The sequence below is a fragment of the Mus caroli genome, chromosome 5, assembly GCF_900094665.2.
Source record: "Mus caroli chromosome 5, CAROLI_EIJ_v1.1, whole genome shotgun sequence".
NCBI classification, from domain to species: domain Eukaryota; kingdom Metazoa; phylum Chordata; class Mammalia; order Rodentia; family Muridae; genus Mus; species Mus caroli.
Genome location: NC_034574.1, coordinates 144195718 through 144211406, shown reverse-complemented (window position 1 = coordinate 144211406; position 15689 = coordinate 144195718). Strand labels below are relative to the sequence as shown.

General features: G+C 36.2%; 1 protein-coding gene across 3 annotated transcripts in view; it reads left to right on the top strand.

Moving 5' to 3' along the window:
- Window positions 1-15689, top strand: part of N4bp2l2 (NEDD4 binding protein 2 like 2) — a 64559-nt gene that overhangs the window by 17151 nt on the left and 31719 nt on the right. For all 3 annotated transcript variants that reach the window (XM_021163634.2, XM_029477198.1, XM_029477200.1), the window contains 3 exons: window positions 650-738; window positions 1130-1206; window positions 4923-5069. In XM_021163634.2, coding sequence (XP_021019293.2) covers window positions 650-738; window positions 1130-1206; window positions 4923-5069 — 313 coding nt within the window. The remainder of the gene's footprint in view (window positions 1-649; window positions 739-1129; window positions 1207-4922; window positions 5070-15689) is intronic.

Sequence of the window (15689 nt, the reverse complement as noted above, 5' to 3'; positions counted from 1 at the left end):
AAAAAAAAAAAAATATTTTTTCAATTTTATTTATTTATTATGTGTATGTTTGTGTATGTGTGTGTGAGGGCAGGTACACATGTGCCCAGCCTGTGTGAAGATCAAAGAACACTTTTCAGGAGTGATTTTCTCTTTCCATCATGTTTTGAGGTAGGGTTCCTCTTGTTTCTGTTGCTGTGCTCTGTAGTCCAGGCTAGCTGGACAGTAAAGTTGTCTCTGCCTAGTGTTCTGGGACTGTTTTCTGTCTAAGCCATCTCTCTCACATAATTTTTACTTTACAGAAATGCCTACCACTCTTACCTATAAAAGATCATACTTATCACTGCTTTTCAGTGTTTGTTCATTTGTAGTATTTTTCTATGTGAATAAATTTTTGGTTCTTGTATCTTTATTATCTATATTTCCTGTTAATGAGATTAGGTCTAAACTGAAAGCTTCATTAGCTGTTAAGTGAACAAAATGATCCAAGATAGTTTTTGTGGTTTGTTGGGTTGTTTGTTAAAGCCAACATCCAATCCAAAGAATATACCTGGAATGTCTTGTATTTCATGGCACTAATTGAAGAGGTGCTGCAGTTTTTGTTTTAAATGCAAAGATGTATTGTTTCTTTCTACCAAATATTCAAGTTTTACTTATGTTTTTATTTCAGCAAAACAAGCTATTGACCAAGGGAGATCTCCAGTTATAATAGACAACACTAATACACAAGCCTGGGAAATGAAACCGTATGTGGAAATGGTAAATAATAGACATACAAGTTTTTATTTATTCTTAACAGATTTACATAGTCTAAAAATTAGGTTAGTCTTTGATTTTTATCATGGAAACATTTTACTTTCCCTTGCTTTCTAAATAGATTTGTTGGGTTTTTTTTTTTTTAGTCTCTTACAAATAGAGAATGGTGTTTATGATGATTGAATGTGTTCACCTCCTTAGTGACTCCTGGACTTGAAGATAGTAATTGGAATTGGTCCAGTTACGTAGCCTTAACATTTTTCTAAGCCATGTTTACCAAGAAGCATTTTTCTTGGTTGAGCAGCCTTCCTGTTGTCAGATGAAACTTGAATCTATTTATCTTCTTTTCCTTAAGACTGTTTTCCGGGTTTTGTCTTCTCCCTCCCCTGTGTAGGCCATAGGAAAAGGATACAGAGTAGAGTTTCATGAACCGGAAACTTGGTGGAAGTTTGATCCTGAAGAATTAGAAAAGTAAGAGCCTCATTTTTATTGAATCCTTATCTTGTTTCTTTGATTTGTCTTTGCATGATTAGTTTCTCTCTGGCCTTGCTTGTCACCTTTGTTAGTTGGAACCAGGGACAAGCTTTTGAAGAGATTTGCCGTGTCAGAATTTATCAATTATCTTTTACTAAATGGGCTTGGTTCTTTTTCTTAATATGAACTCTTTTATATAAGATTACGTGACATTAGGGCTTTGCCTTCATCCCTTCACCATCATGACCCCTTGTGGGTCCCACCATCACCTTTGTACCTTGTGTTTTCATCTTGCTCTGACTTTTCCATCTTTCCATACTTCTATCCCAAGAGCCTTGGCCTCACAGTGTTTGGGAATTCAGTTTGTTTTTTGTTTTTGTTTTTTGTTCTTCTAGAGTGGTGGTGTGGTGTATTTACCTTCTTTTTTTTTTTAACCTAGAGTTGGGGGCAATATGTCATTTCAGACATCTAAACATTTCTGCTGCAAATTATGACCAGTTGTGTTAAGTAAGAGTCTGTATGATCTAGTTTCTGTAAATAAGTTGTTTTCTGACCAAGAAAACTAAGGGTTTGTGTGTTTCTGGGCTGTTTAGAAGGTTTGTTTTTATGCTTGGCAAGCACACTTCAGCTCTTTGCAGATTTCAGAGTGAGAGACTTGGGAGAGGCTGTGGACTCGGGACTTGGAGCCTCGCTCTTGGTTGTGTTGCCAGTGCCTTCCTTTCATGCCACTGCTTGTCTCCTCACTCTTTCCTTTCCCTGCTTTGATTCCCTTCCTCTTTGGTACCAGTTTTATTGAGGTATAATTTATGTACTGTACAACTTACCCATTTAAAGTAAACAATTCAGTCATTTTTAGTGTATTCATAGAACTGAAGAAATGTCCTCTTTTTAAACTGCCCTTTTCACTCTTTATATTCCATTAGAGTTTGCCCCCATCCTGCTTCAAAACAGTCTTTTATTTTCTGCTGGTGTTGCTAGCACACAGTAAACACGAATTCTGCCACAAACTGCGTCTGAGCCTTCAGGCTGTTTTTCTGTGTGTGGGGCCCAACTATTTCTCCGTCTTTCACTCCTTTTACTCTCTGTGTGATTTGTGTCCTATATACTGATCTGATGATAATACCTGGCTGTTTGCATACCAAACTATATGTGTCACACTCATGAGGTAGAAGAGAGGGAATTTTAAAGATAGTTGAATCATGGCATACAAATGACTTGAGTGATTAAACCATCCTATAGTTATGGCTTCATTTATGTTTGAGAGACTGTTGTAATTGGGGTTTTTGATTGGTTCTTTGTTATGTTCTTTCTTTCTTTCTTTCTTTCTTTCTTTTCTTTCTTTCTTTCTTTCTTTCTTTCTTTCGATACAGGGTTTCTCTGTGTATCCCTGGCTGTCCTGGAACTCACTCTGTAGACCAGGTTGGCCTGGAACTCAGCAATCCACCTGCCTCTGCCCCCTGAGTGCTAGGGTTAAAGGCGTGTGCCACTATTGCCCTGCTGTTTTGGTTTTTTTTTTTTTTTTTTGAAATGGGTTTTTACTCTTTAGCTCTAGCTGTCTTGGACCTCACTGTGTAGACCAGGGTGACCTCAAACTCACAAGAGAGCTGCCTACCCCAGCCTCTCAAGCACTAGGATTAAAGATGTGAGCCACTATGCCTAGCAAAATAGTTTCTTAATATAAGTTAGCAGCCACTTTATTTTAACTGATATGTAGGATAATTTGAATTTTTGGAAGAATTGGATAGAACCAAATAGCTGATTTTGGCTATGGTAGATTTAGTCATCTCTTACCAATTTTTTAAAATTTTATGTCAGTTGTTGTGTTTGGGACTGAACCCAGCGTTTCAAGCTTGCCAAGCTGCTTGTGTACCATTGATAAAGTCCCCTGCTCCTGTCTCTGCTGTTACTCTTAAACTTTTGATTGTAAAACATCAGATTAGGACCAGGTGTGGTGGCACACACCTTTAATCTCAGTGAGTTTGAGGCCTGCCTGGTCTACAAAGTGAGTTCCAGGACAGCCAAGGCTACCCAGAGAAACCCTGTCTCAAATAACAACAAAATTAGATTAGTAAAGCCGATGTGTTTGTGGCCTATTTCTAGGAAAAATTAGTAAAGCAAGAACAGTATGTAGAAAGCCTGTGCCTGTGTTATCTTAAAGTCAGAGCCATAGAATGAGAAAGTATGAGAGTAAATTAACTGTCCAGAGGCCCGGGTACTTAGATGACTTTTCTTGCCCAGAACTCACATAAAGTTACAGGAAGAGCGAGGCTTGGAACCCCATGCCTGTGGTCCTAACACTGGTGAGACTGAAGCTGGATGGGACATATCCTCAGCTGTCACCTCAGTATGGGAACACAACTATTCTCTCAGACATGTGGCACACTCCAGTATGGTTGTTGTGGTGGTGGCAGTGGTGTTTTGTGGGAAGACCTGATAATCTCTTACTGCTTACATTTTGTGGAAAGTTTACTTATAATTTTTTGCCATTTTCCAACTTACATGAACATGTGTGAATAAAATCATATATTATGTATTGTTTGTATCTAATTTTTCAATCAACATCATACTGTATTCCTAATAATAAGGTACTGGTAATATAAAAAATTTAAATGAAGTAGGAAAAGGTGGATATGGTGGCACACACCTTTAATTCCAGTGCTTGGCAGACAGAGACAAATGGATGCAGATCTCTGAGTCTACATAGTGAGTTCCAGGACAACCAGAGCTCCATACTGAGACCCTACCTCAAAAACAAAAACAAAACAAAAAAAAAACAACCCAATAATAATAATAGATCTGCCTCAAAAACCCAACAATAATAAATTAATTAACAAGATATAAAATTATCATAAATATAAGTAACTGATAAATTTTTTTTTTTTTTTTTTGGTTTTTACGAGACAGGGTTTCTCTGTATAGCCCTGGCTGTCCTGGAGCTCACTTTGTAGACCAGGCTGGCCTCGAACTCAGAAATCCGCCTGCCTCTGCCTCCCGAGTGCTGGGATTAAAGGCGTGCGCCACCACGCCCGGCGATAAATATTTTTTATTTTTGATAAGTACTAGGAAATCCATTTGTTTTTTTCTGTACTTCTCAAACTACTATCTCATAATCTTTTTTTTTCTTTTAAAAGTTTTAGCTGGGCACTTAAAAGTTTTAGCCAAGCAGTGGTGGCGCACAGCACTTGGGCGGCAGATGCAGGCGGATTTCTGAGTTTGAGGCCAGCCTGGTCTACAAAGCGAGGGCTACACAGAGAAACCCTGTCTTGAAAAACCAAAAAAAAAAGTTTTAAATTTTTTTCCCTTTTTAAAATATTTAAAGAAATTGCATGTAATATATTTTGATCATATTCTTTCCTCTCCCCTAACTCCTCCCAGATTCCACCCCCCAAGTTTATGTTCTTTCTGTCTCTTTAACAAAACAAATTTAAGAAAGCATCTTTTATTTTGCTGTATACCTAATGTTTTCAATGAGCTATTCTGTAAGGAGTTATAGTTAATGTTGTCCTCTGAAATAGCAAGTATGACTCTTCTTGTATAAAGCAAAGTATGTCTTCTTGTGTTTATAAAATATCATTTAGACTTTATTCTATAACTGTAAAACAGCTCAATCTCTAAACCTGTACTTTGTAAAAAATGAGAAAAAAGATTTAAAATCTTTTTCCTTTTTTTCCTTTTTTTTTTTGTTTTTTTGTTGTTGTTGTTGTTGTTGGTAGGAGGAATAAGCATGGTGTGTCTCGAAAGAAGATTGCCCAGATGCTGGATCGCTACGAATTTCAAATGTCCATCTCCATTGTGATGAACTCAGTGGAGCCAACACAGAAAAGCATACAAAGACCCCTTCCTCTCGAGGGGGAACAGAGGTGGGGAGGCTCTCTAGGCTCACATAGTCAAGTATCTATCGCAGATGACTATTAAGTTGACTGTTTTGGCTGACATACTGATTACTTTTGAGAACAAAGTAGTGAGCCTGTCTTGACTTTTGAGTAGTTTCAAATAAAAACCACTTTGCTGCCTCACAAGGTGTTTCCTACAAGTTGTTTAGATCCTAAAATACAAATAAAAATTGCATAAAATTGTATTTTAAATGTTTTTATAATCTTTTGTGATAATACTTCTGGTTATTGTGACTGGTAAAATGAAAAAAGAATTAGGATTTTTTTTTCTAAAACTGTATTTTAAACTACTTTATCTATTTTTCAATACAGTTGAACTGCTTTTTTAATAGATTATACTTTAAATTTTTATAAAACCCAGCATTTTCGATTCATTACCCTAAATATTCAGAAATACCAGCTTTTTGTAGCATACTTTATAGTTGATTCCTTTAATTTGGCATACCAGGAATTCAGCTAATTCATAATGTGACAAAATTAGCTCTAAGCCATAATTAGCATTTCAACTTAGTTCATACAGAATTTCCCAGCAAGTGTTAGACAGTAGGTATACTAATCATCCCATGGATCATTTATTTACATATGCTGTCCATCACCATTGTGGTGAATCCAGTGGGACCAACACAGAAAAGCATATGAAGACTCTTTCCTTTTCAGGGGAAGCACGTGAGGGGAGGCTCTCTATTCTCTAGGTTCCTGTAACCCACTGACGATATATATCATTTTTAGACCATCCCCTACTCCTTTCTGATTGGATTTGTAGAAGGGCAACAGAGACAAGGCAAGTCTATATTTTTAAAAACCTGGTAGGCAGTTCTGATAATGGTTCAGTTTTTTGGTTGTTAAATTTGATGTAACATAATTCTGATACAAAAGTATTTTGGACAGTTACTTAGTGCTGGCAAAGAACATCTGTCCTGTGAAATGTGTTTTCTCCTGGTTCTGGTTTTTACTGTGAAGCGAGCTCTGTCTTTACTTCCTGAGTAGCTTCCTTCCTCAGATTCTGTTCTTTCACTTAGAATTTAAAAACTAGCTCTACCATTTCATTTTAGAGCCTTGTAATTCATGTCCATCTTCAAACAGAGCTTGCCTCATCTGATCCTAAAGAGTAGTACTGGAAAGAAACTCCACCACCTCTTTCTAGGATACCTTTGTTACACTGTGGTATAGAAAACCTTTAATCTCTGGTTTATTTTCTTAAGTCTAAAAGTCTAGTTAATTGCAATGTAATTCCAACAGTTAATTTATCGTGATCCTGTGTATGCTTTGCATATTAATATTTTATGACTTTCAAACTTTTTCCTAAATAGCCTATCTTAAATCATGTAAACTCTGTGTGTTATTTTAAAACATTTTGCTGAGTTTCTTTTCAAGTCATGAGGCTGAAAACTAGATACAGTATTGCAGGCTAGGTCTTTTCCTTACTCTCCTGTTAGTGAGACTCTGACTGCTATTTACCTAATTGCTTTGTGCAGTTCCTCTGTGAGTAGATCCCAACTTGTGTCATCTTATCTTGTTTAGCACATGTGTGTTTGTACGTATTTTATCATCTTAGCTAAACGCATAGTAAAAATATGCTAACATATCTGTGTGTAGTTGTAGTTATGTATGTGTATATACATTATACATATCTCTTTAACATAAGATTGCTTTTAATTTATATTTGTGTTTTTCCAGTATATTATTTAGATTTGCACAGTTTGAAAATCATGCTAAAAATGCTGTGTCTTTAAGAAACTTTATTCAGGACTGAGACATGGCTCAGTGGTTAAGAGTAAGTGCTCTTCCAGAGGACCCAAGTTTGATTCCCAGCACCCATATGAGGTGGCGCATGACCCCTTGTAATTCCAGTGCTGTAGAATCCAATACTTCTAGCCTTTTATGCACCTGTACACATAGACTTGTACTTGCACACATGTTAGAAGCTTCATTTCAGAGTCATAGTGCTATTAATCTAGTGTTGTTGGGTTTTTGTTTGTTTGTTTTTTGTTTTGGTATGGTTTGTTTTCTCTGTGTAGCCCTGACTATCCTGAATTCACCAGGCTACCCTCAAACTCAGAGATCTACCTGTCTGTGTCTTCCAAGTACTGGGATTAAAGGTATACAACCACCATGCCCAGCTTAATCTACTGGGTTTATTTTTTTTTTAATAATAATAAAAAAAATAATTAGCTCTTAGTTAGCCAACTTTTTCTTGACAAAATAGAAGCTTGCCTTTGCAAGATATAGATTATAAATACATACTTTCTAGATTACTTTTGACGGTTTATTTCCTTGTATTTCTGAATAATATCATTTGATTCAGTAGGCAGAGAAGCAGACAGATCTCTGAGTTTGAGGCCAGCCTGGTCTTCAAAGCAAGTCCAGGACAGCTAGAGAGATATAGTGAGACCTTGTCCCTCCAAAAAACAGAAAACAAACAAAAGTCATTCAGAGATCATTAATCATTTGTTTCTTTTTTTTCCCAAAGATTTATTTTTATATTGTAAATGAGTACATTATAGCTATCTTCAGACACACACCAGAAGAGGGCATCATATCCCATTACAGATGGTTGCTGGGATTTGAACTCAGGACCTCTGGAAGAGCAGTCAGTGCTCTTAACCATTGAGCCATCTCTCCAGCCCTTCTGTTTAATTTTTAAAATTAGGAATTCTGTTTAAAGCAGGGAACTCAGCATTCTTTAAGACCTTTTGAAGGTAGAAAACTGACTAAGCATTATGACTAATTTAAAAAAAAAAAAACAATAATGAGTGACTATGCAATGAAAAATTACTAAAATCAACTAATCATATGACATTGGATGCTAAAAAGCCAATGTAAAATGTACATGTTGGTTTCCGGCATCTTTCTTTTTCTTTGAATGTAATTTGAGTGCTACTAGTGCCACACCTTGCTGAGTAGCTTCTATTCTAATTCAGGAAGGTCAGGTTAGAATTGTTTGGGGTTTTATTTGGTTTTTAGCCTTTGAGTAAAATATTTACCTATTTGATAAACACATTCATAGTTATCCTTGTTATATAGTCTTATTACTAAAGCAGTCAATATAAGTAAGTTGAACTTTAGTATTGCTTTCAAGTAGGTAGTTTTATTTCCATTAACCCCCACTAAAGAAAACATTGCTTTATGTATTTTATCTGTTTAAAAGTAAAATTATGAAATAAAATCATTGGGTTTGTTGAGGTGACAGTTGATTTAAGTACTTGAAGCTTGCTTATTTCTTATCTAATGTAGATTATTGAACTTTCTAGTTTTATATATTGATAAATTCAGTATACTGAAATTACGAAATTTATACTATAAATTTTCTTCAAAGTGTTCATATTTTATTTACATTTTTATTACAAACTTGTCAGAAACCAATTTTCTGAGTAATGATAAGTGAAATGAGTGGTGTGTTAAATCAAGTGTAAGACATTTGAAATGCTGGAGAAATACAACTCATTGTTACTGTCATTGATAGTGTCCTGAGCAGATGTGTTTACTTCTTGGTCCACTGTTCTGCAAGTGTGTGCTGATGCGAATCCTTTAACTGAGAAGAGCTAACATTGCACTCCTTATGCAGTGATGTGTTGCACTAGAGTCGTGGAAAGACTGAGTTTCATTTTGATAGTATCGTTACTCAGAAGAGATAATTTAGTCATGGTATAAGGGTAGATTTGTAATTTTAATGTTGTTTAATGGATTGAACTATTTGTGAATATTTTCCCATTTAAATTATCAGCTATATTTTTGTAAGTTTACTGGGAAAGAAAAATTGTATTGGGGGTTGACAGATATCCTGTTGGAGATACAAATACCCTGCTGTTGTTTCAGAATAATATTGACATCCTAGGCATGGTGATATATGCCTTTAATCCCAGCACCAACAGGGAGAGGCAGGCAGATATCTTTGAGTTCAAGGCTAGATTGGCCAACATGCCAAATTCCAGTGAAACCATATCTCAAAAAAATTTTTTTGTTTTTAAATTAAGGTACTATTAAAACAATAATTTCTTTGTATACATGCCAGATTTTTTTCATTAGACTGTCCTCAGAGTAGCAAGGAGTTAGGTTTGTTGAAATAGATTATAGAAGAGTCACTACTGATTATCTGCCTCAATTTTGTTCTTTTTTTTTTTTTAATTTTTTTATAAAGCAAATTTAGGTTGATTTCAATTTAGTTGATTTGAATTGTCATGGTTTTGTTTTATGCATATGTTGTTCCTGTGTGTGTGTGTGTCCACCATGCATGCAGTAACCTAGGATGTCAGAAGAAGGGATTGAATTCCCCTAGAGCCAGCGTTACAGATGGTTATAAGCTGCCAGGTGGATGCTGGGATCTGAACCTGGTCCTCTTCACAACTGAGTTATTTCTCTGCCTTTCAAATTGTCAACTGTTTTAAGCCTAAGGAATTCTCACCGTTTTGTGCTTTGTAAATTTCAGAGGAAACCTTGGGTATATTAGTATTGATTTAGTGCAGTTAAACTTTAAACACTCGTGGAAGAATGATTATAGTTGTCAGTGTCTAGATTATAATGAATAGAATATGTGTATAAATAATGATTTAGAACAACATTTTTATGTAAATTCTTAACACATCACTTTCAGGTTTATACAGGAAAAAGAGGGTGTGCCACAAATAACTCCTAGTGTTTTGCATATTTTTAATTGTGCCAGCATGTGTTTGCATGCATGCATGTGTGTACCTGTGCGGTCACTGTCATTCGTGTGGAGGTCATGAGTGAGGGTTTGGGATCAAACTCAGCTAGATTAGATTTGGTGGCAAATGTTTTTACCCACTGAGCTATTCTTTTTTAGTTTTTCTGTGTAGCCCTGGCTGTCCTGGAACTCACTTTGTAGACCAGGCTGGCCTCAAACTCAGAAATCTGCCTGCCCCTGTCTCCAGAGTTTTAATCCTTGCCTGGGATTAAAGGTGTGCACCACCACGCCCGGCATCCACTGAGCTATTCTTTTGGGGAAAAGATTATCAACAATAAAGAGAATGATTATCTTTAAAAAAAAAAAAAAAAAAAAAAGCATGGCTTCATATAACCAACCCACAATTGACTTCAGACTCACTGAATAGCTGAGAAGTCCTGATCCTCCCTGCTGCCATCTCCCAAGTGCTGAGATTATAGGAGGCATGCCACCACCATTTTCCCTTGAATTGGGAAATTTTAATTGTTCTTTTTTAGATATTTAATAGAAGTTTTAGTTATTTGTATTAGGAATAATCTATTTTTCTTGAAAGATTGCTTATTAGTAACACTGTCACATTTCAGGTGTTGTATTGCAATGATTATACATATTATATATACACCTATCAGCACGTGGTTTGTTAACTTCAATAAGCTGTGTTACAAAGTATTTTTTGTACCTGGGACTCAGCGATGGTGTGAGCACTAATCTTAGAACTAGACAAAACCACATTACCCATCATTACCCCTGGTTGGTGGGAACTGAAGACTTTTCAGACTATGTGTTGAAGGTCATAGTCTAGCACTTTTTTATTTTTTGTTTTTCAAGACAGGGTTTCTCTGTGTGACCCTGGCTGTCCTGGAACTCATCTCTGTAGACCAGGCTAGCCTCAAACTCACAGAAATCCACCTGCATCTGCTTCCCAATTGCTGGGATTAAAGGCCTCATCTAGCTCTTAGTAATTCTTTTCTTGTTTACTTTTTACAAAGTTTTAACACCTTTTGTAAGCTAATGGGAAGACTGAGAAAGAAGCTCCTGAGTTGTTTGCCTCTCAATTGTATTTGTGGTTAAACTTGACTTTACGTTCAGTAGAGTTCATTAAAAGATTGGGTTTGGGCTTTGCTGCTTGTGTTGTAGTCTCAGTTGTCTTTTCATATGAAAATCTAAACGTTTTACTCTTAGGGTTAATGAGTCCATCCAAAGCTGTCATTATAATTATCACCTCCAGTTGGAGTTCTGATCTCGGTTTTGGCTTGTTTCTATATATATCAAAATGAAAGAGCATTTGTTTAGGAAGGGCTTGTAGATTGTCTTTTCTCAATAGTTTTAGAAGTCACGTTTCTTTTCTTTCATAGTCTTTTTCTGTATGTGCTTTCCTTCTGTTTTCTGCTTGGCAGTTTTCCTGTAGCCACGTGGCATTCTTAGTAAGGATGTAGGTAAGTGCCTAGCAGAACTCTGTAACTGCCTTTTCCTTCCTGTGATCCACTGATTCCAGTGTCTGCGTGAGCGTCACCCGTGGCCGCAGGTCAGCACTTACTCTCTTGACCCTGTGGGTTAGTACAATTTTGATACAAAAGGCTTATTTGAAAGGTTTATTTTTAAAAATCTATCGTTGTGATACTCATTGGTTGAGATTCTCCTAAACATGGTGTAATTTGATGTATAGATTTTAGGAGGAAGTGTTTCAGCAACCAAATTATGGTGATGGGAGGATTCAGTTGGTGGGTTATAGCTGAAGGCTAATGTTACATAGTTCACTGTTAGAGAGTTAGGCCTCCTCCAGTGCTGTGGCAGCAGACCTCAGCTCACTGACACTTGTGTAAATGACTACTGTCAGGTTAATGCCTGCGGTTGTTGAGCCATAGTCCTAATACATTTAAGTTGAACAATTTATTCTATATATATTTCTCTAGTAAGGGATGGAAAAATTTATATCTAGGGAGGACTGTATCTTTATGTTTACCCACGCAGCTCTCTTTTTAACTTAGATTGAGTCTGTAGTACTTATTCAGTTTTTGAAAAATCAATACTGAAAATAGAGAAATTGGTAACCATTTAATGTTTAAATGTTTTACACAAATTATACGTTAATATAAAAATGTTAATATTTGCTGTTGTTTTAATACTTAGCACTTATTTTTAAAATTTCTCATTTTAATTCACATTTGAAATGTGTATTATTAAATTGTACAAGTTGAGTTTTTTAGTCATGCTTAATTTTCAGATAGCATTCCCTAAAGTAGGTGAACATGGTCTTATTTTACCTGCTTATTATCTTAGCTGTATTAGCTGTGTTGCGGAAATTGCATGTTTTCCTTTTTTGATGCTTTAAATTAATTTTCAAAAATTAAAAGAATAGAGGAAGCAATTTCTTAAGTTTGTTTTATAAATAACATGAAATTAAGTTTTATAAGGAAAATGTTTATACGCTGGAGAGTTGAGTATTTGACTTTGTTTTTTCTAAAATAAATTAATGAACTGGGCTTTGCTTTTGTTTCTTAATTCCTCAGAGTAGTTTGTGGTAGCTTTGTGTCATTTATTGATGACAACAGAGATTTTCTTTTCAGTAGGAAAGGCTAAATGAAAGAAGAGATAGATGGCATAGGTTTCACGAGGGTTTTATGTATGGTGACTGTGAACTTAAGAACTGGAATACAGAGTATTCTTGGAAAATAATGAAACATAACACTGGCTACAGATCCAGTTTATAGTGTTTTATTTATATTTCTGTCAAATAAAAGCATAGAAAATTATCTTATTTTTAAATAATTAAAAACAGTGAGAAATGATATTCTTAAAATTCTAAGGAACAGTGGTTGTTGAAAATGGTATTTCCCTACCTTCTTACCATTTGCTGTTTAAAAACCAGTAGAGACCAGAGTGAAGTAATAAGAAAAATTGTCATAATGTCTTCAGAATTTCAATGCCATGGAAGCTTAGATCTTGTTTCTTTCATGTTTGTGGGGTTTGTTGTTGTTGTTGTTGTTGTTTTAACAGAAGTGGTGAAAATGGTTAAGTTTGACACCTGGGCCTTACATTGATCAAAACAGAGCATCTTTACAGGGAGTTTGTTCTGTAATTAGTCACACTGATAACTTCACAGCATGTCTGTTGTTATTCCAGAGCCCCTTTCTCCAGATTGACGTTACCAGGAGGCTTTAGAGATGATTATGAACTATGATCAAGTCTGTTCATGCTTTTGATTACGTCTATCAGGTCATTTATAGAATCAGCACTTTCCTAGACAAATCTGGGGAAAAAAAATCCAGATAGTTGTTATCCTAATCTTAAATGATCCACCAAAATGCTCATGAGCGTTTTCAACAGTGCGAACTCCCAAGGACTGGGAATGCGAACCTCAGTGTTCATTTAAAAACAGAGATTCTCGCCACTGCAGGAGCTTAGCCCCTAGCTAGGTCCTCTCTGAAGCAGCCAAGGGGGAAGAGCATTGGGGGGCAGGACTTGATCTTGTGAGACATTAAGGTTGCTTTCTAAAATAATGCTTACCTGTCTTTACTCTAAGTTACTCTGAAGCCAGAAGCTTCAGGCCTCTGAATGTTGATTAACATTGGCGGTGGGTTGTTAAGTAAGTAAAGGATTAATTGCTAGGGCATATTTCTCTCTACCCAGAAACCTTGCCTCTTGCTTGCCAGGCAGGAGAGAGGTTTAGAGAAATAAACTTGTCTTGAACCAGAAGACAGCGTACAGAAGGAAAATTTTTTACACAAGCAAACGTGCATAAACACATATACATTCATATACACATTCATGCATACACACTCATATACCTTCCTACACTCTTGTGGGGCACAGCTACTTATCTAATATTTACATACATACATACACACACACACATATGCGTGCAAATGGAGCAAAAGCACAGTGCACAAAGAACTCAGTCATCTGGATGAAAAATAGGCTTTCAACCTTTATTGCATAGAGAAAAAAAAGCTTCTACCCTTTTATTGCTAAGTGAATTAAACCCAAATCCGTAAGAAAAAAAGCTTTTTCCTCTTTAGTAAGACTAAGCTTACCTTGCTGTTAAGAGAACTGTTCCATCCCATGCTCTCTCTACATTCTTCCTTTTATTCCTTCTAGTTATTTAACTATATATTTATTTTCTGTCACTAGCTCCATAAATTCATTGAAAGTTAAAAACTATAATTCGCATATTTAAGTTAACAATGAGGTTTTGTATGATAAACCCAATCAATATTTTATCTTCTGTCCTTGAACCTACAATACAACATTCCTTTTATGACCTTTGGTTAATTGTTTTCACAGCTCTAAAGAATGTATTCAAAGTTATAAGTGTCTGCTTTCTGTCTCAGAAGCAATTAACTCATGGTACCTGAAGACTGGCAGAGATTTTTGGTTTTTGGTTTTTCTATCAAAGAGCTCTAGTTGCAGCCCTAATTATAAAGTGCTTAATAGTTACTAGTATAATTTTAAGAATCCTTATAGAATCATCATTAGGAATTAAATAATTTATGTCTGTATATCACCACTATAAGACAGTATATCTTGCCAGGCGGTAGTGGCACATGCCTTTAATCCCAGCACTTGGGAGACAGAGGAAGGTGGATTTCTGAGTTTGGGGCCAGCCTGGTCTACAGAGTGAGTTCCTGGGCAGCCAGGGCTATACAGAGGGGGAAAAAAAAAAAGACAGTACATCTTTGTTGATCTACAGAAAGTCTGCCCAGTAGGGTAAGCTGGATGCCCAGGAGTTATTATATTAATTTTATAAGGACAAGAAAGGTGTAGCAGCTGCAGGAATCAAATCCTGAGATCTGTCCCTCAAGCCTTGCCTCCAAAGGTTCATTCGTTGTAGTTCCATGGTGCAACATCTCTGGAAGATCACCTGCTAGCCTCTCCTAGATGGAGACTCTTCCTGACACTACCCTCCACTTCATCCCCCACCTCCCCCTCCCCCTCTACCTCCCCATTACTTTCCAAGAACATGAAATTTGAACATAAATTTGTATAGCAGTGAAGATCAGTATTTGCAGTGCATGACTACATAATTGTCTTTAAAATACATATAATCAGTTTATTATTTAACTGATTCAAGCTGGTGAATTCCAACTTAACTTTTTATCATTATTTTATTGTCTTAGGAAACTTTTCAAAATGTTCATGGGTTGCGATTTTTTAGTAAGAAAAGGATAATTTATTATTAAAAGTCATGCAGTCTGAGTCCACATTTATCCTGTCTACACTCCTTTTCATTAGAGACTGTGATGGTTTGTATATGCTTGGCCCAGGGAGTGGCACTATGAGATGTGGCCTTGTTGGAGTAGGTGTGTCACTCTGGGCATGGGCTTTAAGACCATTAGGCCTACAGATGAAGATGAAGATATAGAACTCTCAGCTCCTCTAGTGCCATGCCTGCCTGGATGCTGCCATGCTCCCACCTTAAAGGCACTGGAGTGAATCTCTGAACCTATAAGCCAACCCCAATTAAATGTTGTCCTTACAAGAGTTGCCTGGTCATGATGTCTGTTCACAGCAGTAAAACCCTAAGACAGAGGCTAACTCTTGCCATTACTAAGACTTTATACTGTGGGCTCTATCTCTCACTTTGTCTGGAATTGCAATTTATCACCAGGGCTTACTTTTTTTCTGACTCCAACTTCATCCTGGTTCCTGAGATTTTTGCTTCAGCGTTTAAACACATTCAAGCTTCTGTTAAATCTTTTGTTGGCAAAATTCACCTCATAAACAATCTGTACTTAATGTTTTATTTCCTCATTTGTAATTGGTTATATTCAACCCGTTGCCACTCTCATGTTAACTTAATTAACATAGAAGTCTCAAGAATGTTCATTTATATTGATATGTATTATTCATTGCCTATCTTTGGCTATTTTGTAGCATTTAAGTTTTCAACCTTTTTTTTTTTTTTT